This window comes from Aotus nancymaae, unplaced genomic scaffold, assembly GCF_030222135.1.
Source record: "Aotus nancymaae isolate 86718 unplaced genomic scaffold, 86718_ANA_hifiasm-v0.15.2.pri h1tg000006l, whole genome shotgun sequence".
NCBI lineage: Eukaryota > Metazoa > Chordata > Mammalia > Primates > Aotidae > Aotus > Aotus nancymaae.
Genome location: NW_026988417.1, coordinates 69,950,772 through 69,969,324, shown reverse-complemented (window position 1 = coordinate 69,969,324; position 18,553 = coordinate 69,950,772). Strand labels below are relative to the sequence as shown.

General features: G+C 43.3%; 1 protein-coding gene across 4 annotated transcripts in view; it reads right to left on the bottom strand.

The window, feature by feature from the left end:
• Positions 1-18,160, bottom strand: part of SEPTIN11 (septin 11) — a 98,951-nt gene extending 80,791 nt beyond the window's left edge. The window contains exons 1-3 of one of the 4 annotated variants that reach the window (XM_064368154.1): positions 18,000-18,160; positions 17,548-17,625; positions 12,522-12,609 (exon numbers count right to left, since the gene is read on the bottom strand). In XM_064368154.1, the coding sequence (XP_064224224.1) occupies positions 12,522-12,609; positions 17,548-17,625; positions 18,000-18,085 (252 nt within the window). In that variant the 5' untranslated portion in view covers positions 18,086-18,160. Of the gene's footprint in view, positions 1-73; positions 116-7,210; positions 7,390-12,521; positions 12,610-17,547; positions 17,626-17,999 lie in introns of those variants that run through there. The other 3 variants (XM_012446924.2, XM_012446919.2, XM_012446920.2) reach the window with 3 other exon arrangements.
• Positions 18,161-18,553: the final 393 nt, after the last annotated feature.

Sequence of the window (18,553 nt, the reverse complement as noted above, 5' to 3'; positions counted from 1 at the left end):
GTACAGTTCCACTGCTGAGGCCACCAGAGAGCAGCACAGAAGGCCTTTCAGAAGGTTACTAGCCATCACTTACTTGATGGTGCCATCCCTGGAAGCTCATCACCGAGTAGGAGCAATCACACTCTGCCTTCAATTCACTGTCAATTCACTGTGGCTGCCTATCTCTTCACTCACTCACTCTCATTCTGTCTCCCTCGCTCTCACACACCACACACACACACACACACACACACCAGTCTACTACGCCCAGCTAGAATCATAGCAGGCCAAACAGAGGGAGAAAAATCCTTACAGACAGGGATACAATTTTAAAAATAAAGACTCGGCTTCATAGTAGATTCCTTAACTAGGAATCTAGCCAACTGTTATTATTCAAAATATTCACTGCCCTCCCTAGAGGAAGATTTACTTCCCCAGCCCATGGCCCTGAAGCCTAGCCAAGTGTTTTTCAGAGCCATCCTTTGCAGGAGGATTCTCTATCCTCATCCTTTTGAATTTAGGAATGACCATTTACTTTGGCCAATACAATCTGCATAGAAGTGACCCATCTAAGAGCTTGAGAAGCCAGCTCAGGGTTCAGCATGTCTCTTTGTCCTCTGCCACCTGGCTGTCAATGCCCAAATAGAGGACACTCCCTCAGCCTGGGTCCTGGAGGCAATGCAGCATGCAGCAGACTTCAGAGGATGGAACAGACAAGAACCCGGCATGAGAAATAAACCATTGCTATGTAAGCCACCAAAACAAGGGACCAATTTGTTACTGCAACATAATTTAGCCTAACTGACTGAATCAGATGAGAGGTCTTCTGTATGGTTGTTGGTCTAAGAGCCTTTGGTTCCAAAGTCTAGCTCTCCCACAAAAATCTCTGTACCAGATTAATTGACAACTTGTTCCTGCCTCATTTTCCTTCTCTATATTACTTCTCATGTATTTTGTGAGTATGAAGTGAGAATTGTCTTGACAGTAATTTGAATAGAATAAATTTTAAAATCAAGATGCTGAACAAGCTTCCTGTGCATAGAAATTTTTGGCCAAGCCTTTTGCCCCGCAACAGCAAGTCGGAGTAAATTTAACAAGTACCTTAATGAGATTCACAAAATTTATATTGGTATGAAGACAGTACTCAAGGAGATTAGATGAATGAAAACAGTATGAAATCTTAAGGAAACCCTGGCTTTTAACAGGCATTTCTCCTGTTCTCATAAAATTCAATGAGGAAAATAACTTCTAGTTGTGTATCCTGAGGAAAGGCTGAATGCACAAAACTAGGCAGAGGAAGATCCAGCATTGTCACTGTCATATGTTGTCACTGGACCCTCCTTATCTGTGTCCTCCATCAGTCTTCGTTTCCTCTATTCTTTAAGAGCTCAATTTGGGCATGAAAGGAATCAACTCCCCTGATCTTTTCTCATGTCTCCTACTGAATCCTAAAGAATTAGTTTTTCCTGCAGATTTTCCTTGTCTTCCTTCAATCAACTTCAAGGATCTGAGATATCTTAAGTTGCGGGCAAAGGGTGGATGGAATATAAACCATTTAAAGAGCTACACAGAAAATGCATGCCTATAAGAATGCAGCACACAATTTAGTCTCTTCCCACACCCTCAGCCTCTTGTCTGTCCACTCTCCCTACCCGACCCTAACGCTGAAGTACCAGCTACATTGGATTTCTTTAAGAGTCTCTCCCCTCACTTCCAGAGTTTGGTACATGCTGTTCCCTGGGCTTGGAACACTTCCACAGCCACCTCCCCATCTTCCTTTCCTTGCTAAATCCTGTTGCTTACTCAGCCTTTAGAGATATTTCATGAGAGCAGCAAGGGCTGCACTCAAGTAGTCACCATCATAATTTCAGCACCTGTATACAGAAGGTACACAAGAAATGTCTGGTAAAACAGTGGGTTGAAAAGCCAAGAAAGAGTACTGATGTGTTAGGTTGTTCAGGATGTTATTGTTTTTCAATTTCTAACTTATCTTATTATTGTGCTTCCACTTCTGTAAGAGAAATACTAAAAAAGAAAAAAAAATCAGTTCTCCCCAAAGGAATGTTACTTATCAAAAACTACCAAAAACAAGCAGGTAAATTTTAGTGTTATGCTATATATATTTTCATTTCCTTTTTGCACAATAAAAATGCAAAAAAAAAATCACATACAGACAAGAACAAAGCTCCTACTTGTCAGATACCAAAGATGTTGCTTTTAGAATATGGTTTCTTTCCTACCTCTCCACCACAGCCTGCCCCTCTCTCAATGTTTCACACTCCATCCCACCCAGTCACAGTCCAGCAGGTGGGCAGAATGTGTCCACACAAATGGACTTCCTGTGCCATTTGCCTTGAGCGACGTGCTCACATTCACTGGCATTGATCCTAAAAAGAGGTGGCTCTAGTGCCTTGGTTTTGTCATATCAGGGAACAGACTCCTGATTTTTATCTCAGGCCAGGCCTCAGACAATGTGAATTTTATTTTAGATCGCCCAGCAAATTCCTTTTAGAAGTCTGTATCACCTTAGCCCAAATACTGTTTTTATGTTCAACAGTAGCTGCATTGATGGGCTGCCAGCAGGCATGAGTGGGTCAGGGGAAGTACTGTTTAGTTGGGAGCTTTCTGTCAATCTAGATTTAAAAAGGGGAAGGGGGAGGGTATCAATTTTATTGTAAAGTATATCTCCTTGGGAAAAAGGAAAGAAGCTTTCGATCTGTTGGGTTTCATTTAAATAATGGTTCAGCTTTGCTGACCCCATTTGAGACAGGTCTAGCTAAGACTATGAAAGATGGATCCCAATAAAACAATAAAATCCAAAAGCGGCATCTAACCCCAACCAAGTTTAGAGTCCTATAAAGAGAAACACAGGCACAGGAAACTCTGTGGCCTGCTCTACAGTCTAAATAAGATGATCATGATCAGTGTGACATCGTCATTGGGTAGACTATAAACACTTGGTCTTTTGGCAATCAATCAAGTAGGCCATCCAAATCAAGGGAACAGCAGAGTCCTACAATCATTTGTTCCTTTCACAGACATAGGATGGCTCATGCCCAAACACTAAGCATCCATTTCCTTCATTCTAACAGTATTCAAATAGTCACACAGGACTCATTTAGGCACACAGTTTGGTTTCTAGGTAGCAGTTTATACATGATGGGTTTGCGCAAAAAAAGTGATGAAATAGACCAACCACCTAAGAGCTGTTATATCAAGATTGTGGGATACAGGCAGTTTTGTTCTTTTAATCAATTCCTTGGCTTTACTTTTCACTGTAATGTAGACACATAATTTTTAAAGAAGACAATTTAAAAGATAAAATTAATCTACAGCTTTCAAAATATTTAAAAAGGAGAGATTATTGTACCTCAGACACTTCTTGCATTCCTTAATAATTGCTTATAGAGCCTCAGTGTGTATAATTTATATCACTGACTAAAGAGTTCTAATTTCTGAAAACCAACCTGAGAAGACAACCTCTTTACTGTTTAGGTGCCTTCCCCTCCCCAGAACCTTTCTTGGCTCCATTCATGCTTCTCCAGGCACACTAACCACAGACATCCATCTGGGGCCACATCTTCAAGTCACAAAAATGGCAATTTTATAACTTGAGAAAATAACATTTTATTGGCAGTACTCCTCCCCTTCCCACACTCCCTGCCCTTGAAAATGGACCTCATCTTTGGGAATCATCTATAGTTATTTCCAGACAGATATGATCCTTCACCTGAATCACATTTGCTGAGTCAGCAATAGGCATATAATTCCTTGTCTCCCAAATGATTTAAACATTTACATTGAAGTTGGTCACTTTAATACACCAAATCCCTCAAATAATAAAGCTCCAGGTAAGAAGAAAATGTCTTGTCCACTGCTATATCCCCAACACCTAGAACGGTACCTGACACATAGCAGGTGCTTAATAAATTGTGTTAAATGAGCAACTGGAAACTTGGTTTTCCATTTCCTTCAGCTCAACAGATAAAAGAGCAATTAAGTGCATTTACTGAAGAATATCATAGGGAAATCTGCACCACCAGAAAAGTTTAAACACATACTTTTTGTTAGGGATAAAGTAAGAAATATTTCTGCACTGGGGAGCAGGCTAACCCAAGCGACCTCTAAAGTTCCTTTCAGCTCCTAGAATCTATAAACTGATGACCACCACAGCTTAAGACAGTCGATCAGCTACATAAAGCCTGATTCCCAAGTAAAGTAAATTGCCATGCTCTGTTTAAAATAAAGATAATAGCTGTCCCGGGACTTGGACGCAAAAATACTAATTCATCCAAAATGCAGACACATCCCTTGGGGGTAAAATGTTCCTGCTAATCATCAGTTATACTAGGCAAACAGCAGATGTGCTTCAGGGTCCTTAGGACTAAGCCCAAAAACCATCAGTGGGGAAATGGAGAAGCTAGGGATCAAAATTAAAACTGAAATAAACAGTATCACACTAAATCATAGCTTTTGTTTTGCAGCCAACAACAAATCCACTTAAGAAACATATCTGAATTCAGCCTTGACATCTGAATGGTTTGTAACAGAATATAACCATTTCATAAGACAGAAAATAGTGCATTTAACATGTAAGCATTTTTTTTTTCCCACTAAAATGTCATATTTACCTGGGATATCACACTCAGATGTTCCCATTTCAAGAATATCAAAAATTTCGGATAAGTTATTCAGATTACAGTTTTCTTTAGTCTGGAGGGGAGAGGTAGTTAGTTTATAGGGAAAGGAGATATGCCCCTGTTGTCCTAAACAACTTTTTAAAAAAAATCTAATTAAAAGAGTAACTAGGGAAACTCCATTCACACATAAATCAACTTTGGAGTGGTTCTTTTCCCTCAGGGCACCCTTCCTTTCTTTTGGGGAAATCACAGAATAAGTAAAGAAATGCGGGAGGCAGAGAACACTAAAGATGCAGTGCAGATTCCCTGGAGCTGTGTCTGAAGCATCTTCCCCATTCACTGACTTTGTTTTAAAGCCATAACTGCTTTAAAAGAGACCACACTTAAGAGACCACACTTAAGACAGTAACCCAATGAACAAAGTTAAAGGATTCAACAGTTCTCTGTGAAACGTGATCACACATTTTCTGTAGACTTTTCAAATTTATAGTCAATTCCTGACCACCCATACGTTCGGTTTCCAAAAGAAAAGGCTTCTGTCTCTGGACTGTAAGTAATTTAATTTTAATTCTAGTGACAACAGGGAGTGCGCAGAAAGAAGTCACTCCCTCTGTACACATAACTTAAAAAAAAAAAACTCCTCTATTATCTGAAGAGGGAGGTCTAACATAAGAATTCTGTGGGATTAAGCTCACATATGGTTGGCCGACTTGGTGCTGGATATGATTACAGCCACACAACTAAAGCTTAACTCCACATATTGTTTCCATTTAATTGACATATATTAACTAATTTGTAGAAAATGTGCAGCTGATTGTTTTTTCCACCTCCTCCATCCCTCAAGAATACACCAGCAACAATAGATATTACTGAAAAAGGCACCCCCCCTCCACAGAATATTTGCATTCCTAAACGCTTGTCAATGTATCTAAAGCAGGTATTACTATTTTAGTTGTCTGAATCAATGCCTTGGTAACAAGCATAATGGGGTGCACGGGGGAGAACAATTTAATCAGATAAACTTGACCTCTATAGACTTCAATTTTCTCACCAAAAATAAAAGGACTAGCCCAGAGACTATGCAAATTCCCTCAGTAACAATAATCTACGTGTGATCACTAATTATCAAGAGCACAATTTATGTGCAAGAGATCAGAATTCTTAAAAGAGCATGTCATTAAATCGTAGAGTTGAAAAGGCCTAAAAAGACAGTTAAGATTCGATACTACCACTGTGTTTTCTGACTGCCAAAAACGGCTTTGAAAGCACCGCGGGAAGCCCAGCCACCAAATCCAATTAGAATCAGCAAGGAGACCCATGAACTTCTCTCGAGGGGGTAGGGTGCAAAAGGCGCATATCTAGAGAGGAGTTAGTCGGGGAGAGTGGGAAGAGTCGAGAGCCTGAGAGCACATCCTTGCATTTCTGGGGTTTCGGAGCTTCCAGTATCTCAGTAAGTCTTTCCTCTGTAACTACAAAATCTCCCGAGCCACCACCTGCAGCTGCACAGTTGTGGGAAAGGGAAGAAGAGAAAGGGAATAAAGAGGAGGTGGTAGACGGGGAAGGACCTCGCCCGAAGCTCCCCCAAAGCCAGTAAGGCGAGAGTGGACTGTGAACACCGACGAAGAAAAGGGGAAAGGGAAAACAGGACTCCGCCTTTCCCACCCAGCTCGGCTCCTTTCAATTAAAAGCAAAGGCCGCCGCCGCCCCTTCCTCCGCCTTTCACACAGGGATGCGGAGCGGCCACTGAACCGCACCCTCGGAGTCCGGCTACCCTCCGGGCTGGCCCCGAGGCGCGGACCGAATCTTGTACCCCAGTAGGCGGGGCGCCCTGGCCCACACACTCTGGGCAAGGGTATCCCCTCCCTCCCACTGTGGGGCACTCGATTCTCCACGCACCCGCCCGCCCTTCCTCTTCCTCGCGTACTCGCCTCCTCGGACAGCCGCCCCCAGCCTTTCAGCCGCAGAACATTTCAGTCCTTCCACCCACACCACAAGGGAGCCTCTTGAAAACTTTGTGTGTGTTATCCGGGGCTTTGTCCACATCCTGGGCAGGGCCCACTCACCCGGGTGGATGCCCGAGGCTGTCTGCGATCTCACAATGCGCTGGGGAGGCCACCACGGAAATCCCACCCCTCTGACCCGCTTCTACTGCCATGCCACACGCAGCGCTTCAGCTTGCAATTCCCATGCCCTGAGCGCCCTTCGGCGCGGGGGAGTCGGGAGGAAAGCCCCGAACCTCGCGCCCTTCTGGCTGTCACGAGGGAAGAAGTGCGAGGGCAGAGGGAGGCGGCTGAGACATGCCGCCCCTCAAACAATCCTTTTAAAGGGAACAGAGGAGAGGGGTCCTTTTTCTTTCGCATCCCCAGAGAGCGGGGCGCTACGAGGCGATTCACTGTGGCATCACGTAGCTGAGCCCCTGGGTTCCTCCCCCCGACCCCAGACGCGCGCCCAAATTCATGCACACACCCACAGTCGCCGCCGCCGCCGCGGGGCCGAGCCCCCGCCCTGCTCCCCTGTGGTCCCCACCGCACCAGCCCCAGAACAGACCACCCGGCGCCAGCAGGCGAGGGAGGCGAGGCCCCGGCACTCACAGACGGTCTCCCCACGGCCACGGCCATCGCGGCTGCGGCACCGGCTTCGGCTGCGCGCGGGTGCTCTCCGCCGACTCAGACTGCTGCTAGCGCTCGGGCTCTGGCTCGCCTCCCTCGCGCCTCCCTCGCGGCTGCGCTCTGCTCGCCAAAGTCCCGCTCTCAGCCAGCGGCATCTGCTCCCCCCCACGCCGCCGCCCCTCCCGCTTTATTAGAGCAACATGGCCACCCGCCTGGAAGGGACCATTCGCTTCCCCAGGAAGGGGTGTGAGCCTGCGCGCCGGGCCGCGGTGGTGGGCGGGAGGATGGTGGGCGGGCTCCTAGCCTGGCTCCACGGGGCCCGCCCTCAGGTCTCGCTCTCCCGCCTCCATAAGACCCTCTCCACTGGCCAGGAGATGCCCCCAGCCTGGGCGCTGGCCGCCACCCCCCGCTCCAGCAGGTGCTGGAATCCGAGTAAAAACCTGGGCGCGAGCTCCCAGCCCCGGGGGCCGCCACGCGCTTTGCCAAGCAGGCAGCTACTGAGGCCGCCGGGAGAACGACGGGCGGCTAGGGGAAGACGGGTCGCAGAGACAGCACCGGGCGGAAAGTTAACCCGGGTCTACCACGCCCCACTCGGAGGAGCCGGCCTGGAGGGGGCTGCGGACCGCCTGGCGGAGCAGTGGGCGAGCGAGGTGCGGCCAAGCGCCCCCCACGCCCCCGCGAGGGAAGAGTTGCCCTTCCACAAGTCTTTCCTTCCCACGCGGGGGCCCGCCCGACCGCACCTCGGTCGCCCACCGCTCCCGCTGAGAAGAGAGACTCAAGGACAGGCAGCTGGAAGCTGTCACTGTGGCGCGGGGCCCGACAGGGGATCGCATTGGAGAGGAAGTGGCCGTAGTAGTCGCTGCTGCCTGCGGGCGACCCAACCGCCGCCTGCTTGGGAGGAAGAAAAAACGCCTCCGCTGAAGAATTAAGGCAGCCATTGGTTGCTCTAGAGCATGGGGACCGAGGCGTTCTCCGGGTGTCACTGGAGTGGTCACACATGGGGGATCAGCCTACTTCATTCGGCTGGCGACAGACCCGGCGACCCCGAGGCGTGCGCGCTAGGGCTGAGGCTGGAGGGCGCGGCGACGGCGCCAGGCAGGTGGCTCGAGTGGGTGCGACTCTGGTAGTGTGGGACTGGGGACTCCGCCGCCGTGGGGAAGAATTTTTTTCCAGCGAATGTTGGGGTGTTCCTGCATGTCTGAGTGGCCTGCGGAATGGCGGGGTCCCAGTGCGTGCGGGCGGGGGACAAGGTGTGCCAGATGAGCTATGGATCCCCGCGGCCCCTCGTGGGCGGGAGAGGGGGCCCACGGCAACAAGGTGACAGGACAGTGATGGACAGGATGGGGAATCAGCTAGGTGGAAGCACAGGGAAAGTGTGGTGAGTAGGCAAAGGGCTGTGACCTGCCCTCCGGACGACGCCCTCAGGGACAGCCTGGCCTCCTGAATTAGGGAAAAGACAAACTGCCTCTTTAGACTGGGGCGCCTCAGAGTCTGACCTGAATCTTCATACACCCTGATTCCCCCCGGGTCCTTGAGTCTCGCCATCCCGCTAGCCCCGCCTCAGGTGGGCCTCAAGACTCCTACACCCGCTCAGCCGTGGCCTAAGGGTGAGTTGTCTCCGGTGGGGCTGCCGTGGAACTGATGCTGGGTTGCTCCAGTAGGTGGGCCAGGGGCTCGGCCACCCCGACTGAATTCCACTGGCAGGACAGCCGTGGAACCGCCAGAAAAGAGTCTGGCCGTGAAAAAAGGGTGAGGGGCGGCGACACAGAGCCTGTTTGTTCAGTGTGTGGGCGGACTCAGACGTGCAGAGCACCATCCTCCTCAGTTTTGGACAATTTCTGCCTTCTAGACTACAAATCTTTTGACGTTAGGGACCATAATTTTATGCCAAACATACAGTAGGCGCTCAATAAGTGTTGAATTAAGATTTCACATAGATGGGCCGGGCGCTGTGGCTCACGCCTGTAATCCCAGCACTTTGGGAGGCTGAGACAGGCCAACATGTTGAAACTTCGTCTGTAGAAAAAATAACAAAAATTAGCCAGGCATGGTGGCGCTTGCCTGAGTCCCAGCAGTTACTATGGAGGCTGAGGTGGGAGAATCGCTTGAACCTGGGAGGCGAAGGTTGCAGTGAGCCAAGATTGCGCCACTGCACTCCAGCCTGGGTGACAGAGTGAGACGACCCTGTGTCAAAAAATATATAATAATAAGATTACACACAGATGGGTGCTGTGCAAAGAGAGGGAGAAGACAAATACAAATACTTCTGCAGCTCTGATATGTGGACATTTTGTTCTTTCTCCGTAAGGGGGATCAGACAGCAGCCGCACTGTCCATGGACCAGAGGCCTCAGGTGAGGCCTGGGAAAAGAGAGCGCCACACACTGCCAACTGGATGTAAGGGCAATTGCAAAGGAACTGTGTGTTATATTGACCAGAACAGACTGTAGAATTTATTAAATTTTTATTTTTTACTTATTTATTTTGTGAATGTGCATGCTGTAAACTCATCTGCTTAGATTATAAGAATATGAATGCCCTACCTGGGTGGGTAGGTTAGTTTATTCTAATCAGCAAAACTTAATGTTACATATTCCATCATCTCATTTGGGATGTGAGGAAGCTATGGGGAGGGCGGGTGTTCTGGCATTGCTAGAATGTAGAGTCCTTAGAGAGAGAGTGGTAGAGTGGGGAGAACCTGGCACTTCAGCTACAGATGATCACTTCTTAGCTTTGTTATATTCAGTAAGTTAAACTTTTTTCATCTCATTTTTTTTTTCCTATTGTAAAACAGGTAGTAACAGTGAGTCCTGGTGGAGGACATGTTCTGTTAGGCAGATCCACTCTCCATCCTGCTCTCTGTCCTTTGGAGCCTTAACTCAATGGACTTTCTTTCCCTCTAGCTTCCAGTTGAATTAAGGCAATGCGAAGCAACAGTGATGGAACAAAGAGGAAGGAGTACCGTTATTTATCCCCTGCTTTGCTATGGCACCATGGCAGACTGGCTGCATCCCTCAACCAAAGGATGCAGCCAGTATCCTTCCCTAGGGTGACCCAGAGTAAACCTCTATGGTTTCCCTTCATTTTGCACATACCTTTGCAAATAGTCTTTTTATTAAGCTCTACTCACATTATCTAATAGGAATGTAACATCTCATTCCTTCACAGAATTGTTTTGAGAGTTAACTGAGAAAACACTGTATTATTATTATTATTAGAATGACCTATAATTTATGTCCAAACTGAGAAACTTTTGAGACTGAAAAAGAGGGTTTGTGCTGATAGTAATGATTCTAGGACAATAAGAAAAACAAGGACTTATGGCCACCCCAGCTATTGCCAGTAAACTCTGCTTTAGACACGTTGAGCAATCAAGAAGTGGTCATACGATCATGCCTCTGTCACTAGACTGAATGTCTCAAGGTTAAGAGTGCTTATTTCTCTATTAGTTTCTATCACATGGTCTGGTATATTCAATAAATTTTGAGTTGGAGATAAGGGTAAAGGCTAGGAAATGAGTAATTTTTATTGCCATACTAAGGTAATGAAGAGTCAAGGAAGTCTTTAAGCAAAGAAAATTTGCATTTTATAGTGAATATTTGACATTGATAGTAATGCAGGGTCTATTCCCTTTTTAATTGAACCCCAATTTATTTGGAGAGCTCTTCCAATGAATGTTCCAACTGAGTAAAAAGTAAATGCCTGTTTAAAAAGAGGTTCCAGGCTGGGCGTGGTGGTTCACGCCTATAATCCCAGCACTTTGGAAGGCCAATGTAGGCGGATCACCTGAGGTCAGGAGTTTGAGACCAGCCTGGCCAACATGGTGAAACCCCATTTCTACTAAAAGTACAAAAATTAGTGGGATGTCTGGCGCATGCCTGTAATCCCAACTACTCAGGAGGCCAAGGCAGGAGAATCACTTGAACCTGCAAGGTGGAAATTGCAGTGAGCCGAGATCACACTACTACACTTCAGCCTGGGTTACAAAGCCTGACTCCATCTCAAAAATTAAAAAATTTAAAAAAAGAACCTTGCCGGCTGTGATGGCATGGTGTAGTCCCAGCTACTCAAGAGGCTGAGGCGGGATCACTTGAAGCCAGGAGTTTAAGGCTGTAGTGTGTTATGACTGAGCCTGGGAACAGCCACTGCACTCCAACCTGGGCAACATAGCAAGATCTCGTGCCCCAAAATATTAATTTTTAATAAGAGGCTCCTGAAGAGACTTTCCATCATACCCTTCCTTTCATCACCATAGTACATACACTCTAAGTATGTGATCTAAGCCTGGCCAATTAGATACTGTTACATTTAAATCTTGAATCAAGTGACACAAAGACAATACAAATTGTTACAGTTTATGTAGCCCATAAATTATTTTTTACTTTTTGGCAAATTGTTACAGTTTATGAGGTCTATCATTTTTTTATTTTCTGGCTTAAGTTATCTAGGTTTTGTTTCTGTGGTTTATGATCAAAGAACCCCAAGACCAGATCACGCTGACTACCATAAAAATGATTAATTATAAGGGATACAATAAAAACAGGGCTGGGTGCGGTGGCTCATACCTGTAATCCCAGCACTTTGGGAGGCCGAGGTGGGCGGATCACTTGAGGTCAGAAGTTCAAGACCAGCTGGCCAATATGGTGAAACCCCATCTCTACTAAAAATGCAAAAATTAGCTGGGCCTGGTAGTATGTGCCTGTAATTCCAGCTATTTGGGAGGCTGAAGCATGAGAATCACTTGAATGGGGAGGCAGAGGTTGCAGTGAGCCAAGATTGTGCTGTTGCACTCCAGCCTGGGCAATAGACCAAGATGGAGTTTTAAACACACACAAACACACACACACAAAACAGGGGATAAGTTAGCTATTGCCACTTTAATTTTGGACAGTTTAACTGACAACAGATCCTGAACTTCTTCTGCAACATGATATGTAAAACTGTTCAACAAAACATTGTAAAACACATCTACATTTGAGAGGAAGAAGTAAAGCTATATTCATAGATAACACAAACATACAGAAAATCCTAAGGAATCCACTAAAAAATCATTAGAGGTAGGCATTTCTTATTTTACTCTGGCTTCCCGAAGGTGACTAATCACCTTTATGATCACTTATGTAATACCTTTCATGGATAATTCATTTATGCCTGGAAACTTATTTAAAGCAATCGATTGCCTATTTACCATGTTGGATTTTAGGAGCCTTTAAATCATGTTTATAATACCTTTTTTCATTAAAACATTAGTCTCCTTGGGAGAGGAGACAAATAAATTAAAACTCAAGTTTTACCTTTTCTTTCCCATTTGATAGCATTATGTCATCAGCACCAAGCAGTAGCCTCCCTCCTTTCTTGTTCCTCCTCCTGTGGCAAGTATTACTTGAAAAACAAAAAAATAAATTTAAAAAAAAAGTCTTGGTATTCTTTTTAAAGACAAAAATTAAGCCTGCAAGGACATTTCCATTCTCATAGGCTGTGCTACTCTTTAAAGCATGCTCTTTAAAAATCTGATTGCAATAAGTACGTCCTATGAAGTGACATGCACCTTAGAGTAAGATGACTTGTCCTGCTGGCCACTCTCTGGCAGCCAGCCCTGGAGCTGGGTCAGTTCCCCTGGCTCTGGCATCACTCCTTCTCAGATAATTCCTTTCTCCCTGTGGCCAGTCATTGTGGTGACAGCTATTATTCTTTTTCATGAGCCTAGAAAATTTATGTGGTGGAAGTCCCTCCGAATACTAGATACTGCCACTGAATTAGAAGAGAATCATACGCACTTGTATATTCTGACAGCAATGTCACTTACACCTTCTCACCTTTTGTCTCATCCTATTTGCTATCTACCTTTCTACTATTGTCCATTTCTACCAGCTGAATAACTCTCTGATGCAGGGGTTACTCTGCACCCTCATCTCCCTTACTGTAGACTTGTTCCTTCTGAATGAGGTAAAACTTCCTTGACTTATAATATTGCAGTCATAATTTCCTTGCTATCTCATGTACCTATTGGATTATGTTCATTTTATTAATTTTCCCAAGTTCAATTTGCTTTGCCACTAATTATCCCTTTCCAGGCTAAGATTTCAAAAGTTATTAGCATTATATTTCACCATACTTCTTTCTGTTTTATTTAGTCCCACCTGAATCAGCAGAAGTGCCAGTAGGTTGGTTGGTATCATGAATTTTGGCAGATTATGCTTCATGCATCATCATTCCACCCTTTAGAAAGATAATGAACCAGCCATTGCAAGGCTGCCTCCCTACTCATCAGCAGAGAAAAACATGGGCTTGGGAGTCGGGACACTTGTGTTCATGTTCCTACACTGCCAAACCTCATGGACTATGCAAAATTTTTAAGTTGATGTATTTGTTTGGGTATAGGCTAAGCTGTTATAATAGGAATATCCCAAGAATCATTGGTTAAAGAACAATAGATGGGTTTTGTTTTGTTTTTGAGACAGTCTTGCTCTGTCACCCAGGCTGGAGTGCAGTGGCACGATCTCAGCTCATTGTAACCTCCACCTTCCAGGTTCAAGTGATTCTCCTGTCCCAGGCTCCCAAATAGATGGGACTACAGGTGCAAGCCACTATGCCCGGATAATTTTTGTGTATTTTTAGTAGAGATGGGGTTTCACCATGTTGGCCAGACTGGTCTTGAACTCCTGACCTCAGGTGATCCGCCTGCCTCAGCCTCCCAAAGTGCTAGGATTGCAGATATCAGCCACTGCACCCAGCCTAGATGATTATTTCTGATTGTTACTTCATCTACTCTGATCAAAACAGTCTCACCAGCACCATATCCACATTCTAGCCCATGGAAAGGGTGAAGAAAAGAAAGTAGAAGATACTAGTTTCTATTGAAGGAAGTAACATAGAAATAACATAATTCACCTGTGTTCATATTCCACTGGCAAAAACTCAATCACATGAATGTATTTAGCTTCAGGGGAGGCTAGGATATGCCCTCCAAAAACTCAGGGGGGAAGTCCTACTTGTAAAAGGAAGAAATGAAGAATGGACACTAGGAGGAAATCAGCAGTCTCAGAGGTAATATACTTACACAGTTTTTAAAAAAACATAAAATGGTGTAGAATGCAGTTTCCACCCTATTCACCGTCTGTCCAGTCCTCATGCCTCCCAAGAGGTAATACTTTATTAGTGCCTCATGTATCTTTCCAGAGTTTTTCTAAGCAACTTGCAGCAGATATAAATATGTATCCTTATTTCCTACCTTACCCCATATTGTACACAAAAGAAAAATACACTACATATAACATTCTGTACCCTTTTTTACTTAATATATTTTGTAGTTCCTTTTATATAGATATATAGTTATCTTCTTCATTCTTTTATACAGTTGCCTACTGTTTCTAAGGATGTATCATTGATAACCTCTTATTGATAAACTCAAGGTTTTTCCAATCTCTTATCATTATAAACCATGCTGCAATAATAACCTTGTGCTAGTCATTTTGAACATGTGAAAGTATATCTACAAGACACATTTCCAGAAATGAGATTCGCCAATCATATGATATTAAGCCAACTTTTTTATCTCTTTGAGCCCCATTTTTTAACTCATAAAATGAAGCTCATATTTACCTCATAGGTTCATTATGATAATGAAATAACCAGATAAAGAATTATTGTACAACAATATCAAAAAATAAAGATGTTTATCAAAATATATGTAAGATCAGTACTCTAAAAACCTATAAAACTCTTTTGAGAGAAATTAAAGAAAGCCTAAAGTAATGAAGAAATATAACATGATCACAGATTGAAAGACTCAATATTGTTAAGATGTAATTCTCCCCAAATCGATCTACAGATTCAATATAATCCCAATTGAAATCCAAGCACGCTTTTTTTTTTTTTACAGTTTTACTTCTTCCTTTCCAATATTAAAAAAAAAATTTTTTTTTATTATACTTTAAGTTCTGGAATACACATGCAGAACACGCAGGTTTGTTACATAGATATATGCATGCCATGATGGTTGCTGCACCCATCAACCTGTCATCTACATTAGATATTTCTCCTAATGCTATCCTTCCCCTAGTCCCCCACCCCACAATAGGCCCTGGTGTGTGATGTTCCCCTCCCTGTGTCCATGTGTTCTCATTGTTCAACTCCCACTTATAAGTGAGAACATCCAAGCAAACCTTTTTAAAAATAGAAAGTAACAACCTGATTGTAAAATGTATATGAAAACACAAAAGATCTACACTAGCTAAGACAATTTTGAAAAAGACCAAAGGTGGATAACTTACACTATACAATTTCAATACTTAACTAAAAATTTACAATAATCAAGACATGATGGAATTGGCCAATGTACAATCATATAGTACAATGGAAGAGCATATGGAAAGTCTACATATAGACACATATAGGTCAATTGATTGTTGGCACAAGTGCCAAGATAATTCTATGGGAAAGAATAGTCTTTTCAACTAGTTATGCTGGGACTATTGGATATCCATATAGAAAAAAAGAACCTCAAATCTTATTTCACTGATACACAAGATTGAATCCAATGGATCATAAACCTAAATGTAAGCAGTAAAACTTTGTTTAGAAGAAAACAAAGAAAAAGTCTTCATGACTGTGGGTTAGGCAACAATTTCATAGAGGAGACACAGAAAGCACTAACCAACTGGACATTATCAAAATTCAAATTTTTGCTCCACAAAAGAGAAGCAAAATTTAGTTTCTATTAAGAATGTAAAAAGGTAAGCCACAGACTGGGGAAAAATACCTGTGCTATTTGCAAAAAATAGTAATGGTCAAAATATATGAACATACACGTAATAAAGGAAGATATATGTTTGACCAAATGTGCATGAAATGGTGCTCAACATCATTAGTCATCAGAGAAATGCAATTAAAGCACAATTGTATGCCTCCTAGTAGAATGGTGAACATTAGAAAGACTGATGATTCCAGTTGTATGGGAAGATGTGGAACTGGAACTCTCATGCCTTGTTGCTGTCTTTGTTTAGTGTTGCTATAATAGAATACCTGAGGCTGAGTATTTACTTTAAAAAGAGGTTTACTTGGCTTATGATTGTGGTAGCTAGAAGATTCAAGATTGGGCAGCTGCATCTGGTGAAGGCCTCATGTTGCTTCTACTCATGATGGGAAGCAGAAAGAGAGGGTGTGTGCAAAGATCACATTGTGAGAGAGGATAAAAGAGAGAAACCGAGGAAGCCAAACTCATTTTTAACAACTTGCTCTCATGGGAACTAATCCATTCTCTCAGAGCAAGAATTCCATCACCTCTTAGGAGGGCATTACTCTATTCATGAGGGATCCATCTCCATCACCCAATGCCTTCCACTAGGCTACCTCCTACCACCACCACATTGGGAATAAAATCTCAACATGCATTTCGGTGGGGACAAACCACATCCAAACCATTGCAGTTGGTGGAAACGTAAAATGTACAAGCACTTTGGAAAACAGATCGGCAGTTTCTTATATAGTTAAACATATATTTACCATATGACTCTACAGTTACACTAAAAAAGAATTACACCACAGAAATAATGAGTCCACAAAAAATATTCATAGCAGCTTTATGCATAGTAGCCAAAAAATGAAACAACCCAAGAGTTCAACAACAGGTTAACGGATAAACAAATTGTGGTACCTTTATTTACATAATTGAACACTACTTTCCTATAAAATAAACCATGAAAATAAAGATAAGTTTATCAAAATATATGTAAGATCAGTACATTTTCATACCCAAAAAATGTAGCTAAATCTCAAATACATTATTCTAGTGAAAGAAGTCAGACCCCCAAATTATAAATGGTATGATTCAACTTACATGAAATTCTAAAAACACAAAACCATAGTTATAGAAAGCAAAACAGTGGTGCCTTGTGGTGTCAGATAAGGAGTACTGACTTGAAAAGAGCACAAGAAGGACTTTTGGAGTGATAAACATGTTCTGTATTATGGTTATAGTGATGGTTATATGAGTGAATGAATTTGTCAAAATTCATTTGTCTGTACACTTAAAATGGGTATGCATTGTTGTATACAACTTATAAATCAATAAAAAATCTTAAATTGCTGTACCAATATTGTTTTTGTTATATCAAAACCTGTAAGAGTGGACCTCTTTCTTTAGAAGTTATCACATGCCATCAAACTTTTGCTTGGATTTGTTGAATGCTTATTCTGTGTCAGGTGCCATGCAAAGTATTTTGTATGCAACTCTCATTTAATCATCACAACAATCCTCTGGTATTTCTCCATTTTATGATGAGGAGACTGAAGCACAGAGACAATAAGAGTATTACCCACTTTGGGAGGTCCAGGCGGGAGGATGACTTGAGGCCAGGTATTTGAGACCAGCCTGGACAACATAGCAAGGACCCAACTCTACAAAAAACAAAACAAAATTATCCACATTATCCAATGTCTAATTAGCACTGTGATATTAACAAGTGGTAGAGCTAGGATTCAAGCATAAGTTTGCTGCACTCCACCACCCACATCTCTCATCAACATGCTATGTTGCCTCCTTAGCACTCTTATCTTTCTTAATATAGCTCTTGGAGTTCCACTCACAAAGTCTGAGAGAATCACCTCCATTGTTAAAACACTAAAAATCATAAAGTCTAGCATTTGAAGGAGAATTTAGTTGTGAAAAGACAGCTGACCAAGGAGACCCAACTTGGTTCTCACTGAATATATGTTTAGCCCAATCTGGTACATAGGAGACACTGTTGTTGTTGTTTTATTATTTTACCTACCCCCAGGATTCTCTTCTGTCTGCTACCACTACTATATTGGCACCTAGGGTCTGCTGATCTCCGTTAATGCTCTGGCCTTGGTCCATAGAAAGACTCTTCCTTATTTTCCCCTTAGCAAAACTGAAATTGCTGGAACTTAAAAAACAAACAAACAAACAAACAAAAAAACCTTAATGCTTAGCTAGGAGTACAAAAGGCAAACACGAAAATGCATAATTAGGATAAAACCCATCTGGCTTACAAAATATATGCTTCTGAATTTAGCATTTGTTCATTAAACATTTACTAATAGTGTCCTATGGGGAAAAAAAGGCAATGTGTAAGACAACATGTATGCTGCTCTACCATTTCTGTAAATAGGTGAGAGAAAGACAAAGTCATCTAAATGAACATGCATCTTCAGAAGGAAGCACAGGAGATGGGGAATAGTGTTTGCCTTTGTGAAGGAGCACGTGGGACAGTGTGGGTCAAGGTGATGAACATTGTGAATGACTCAACCACAACCATTTTACACAAATGCATTTGGAAAATGGACTTTTTATCCCGGAATGGCT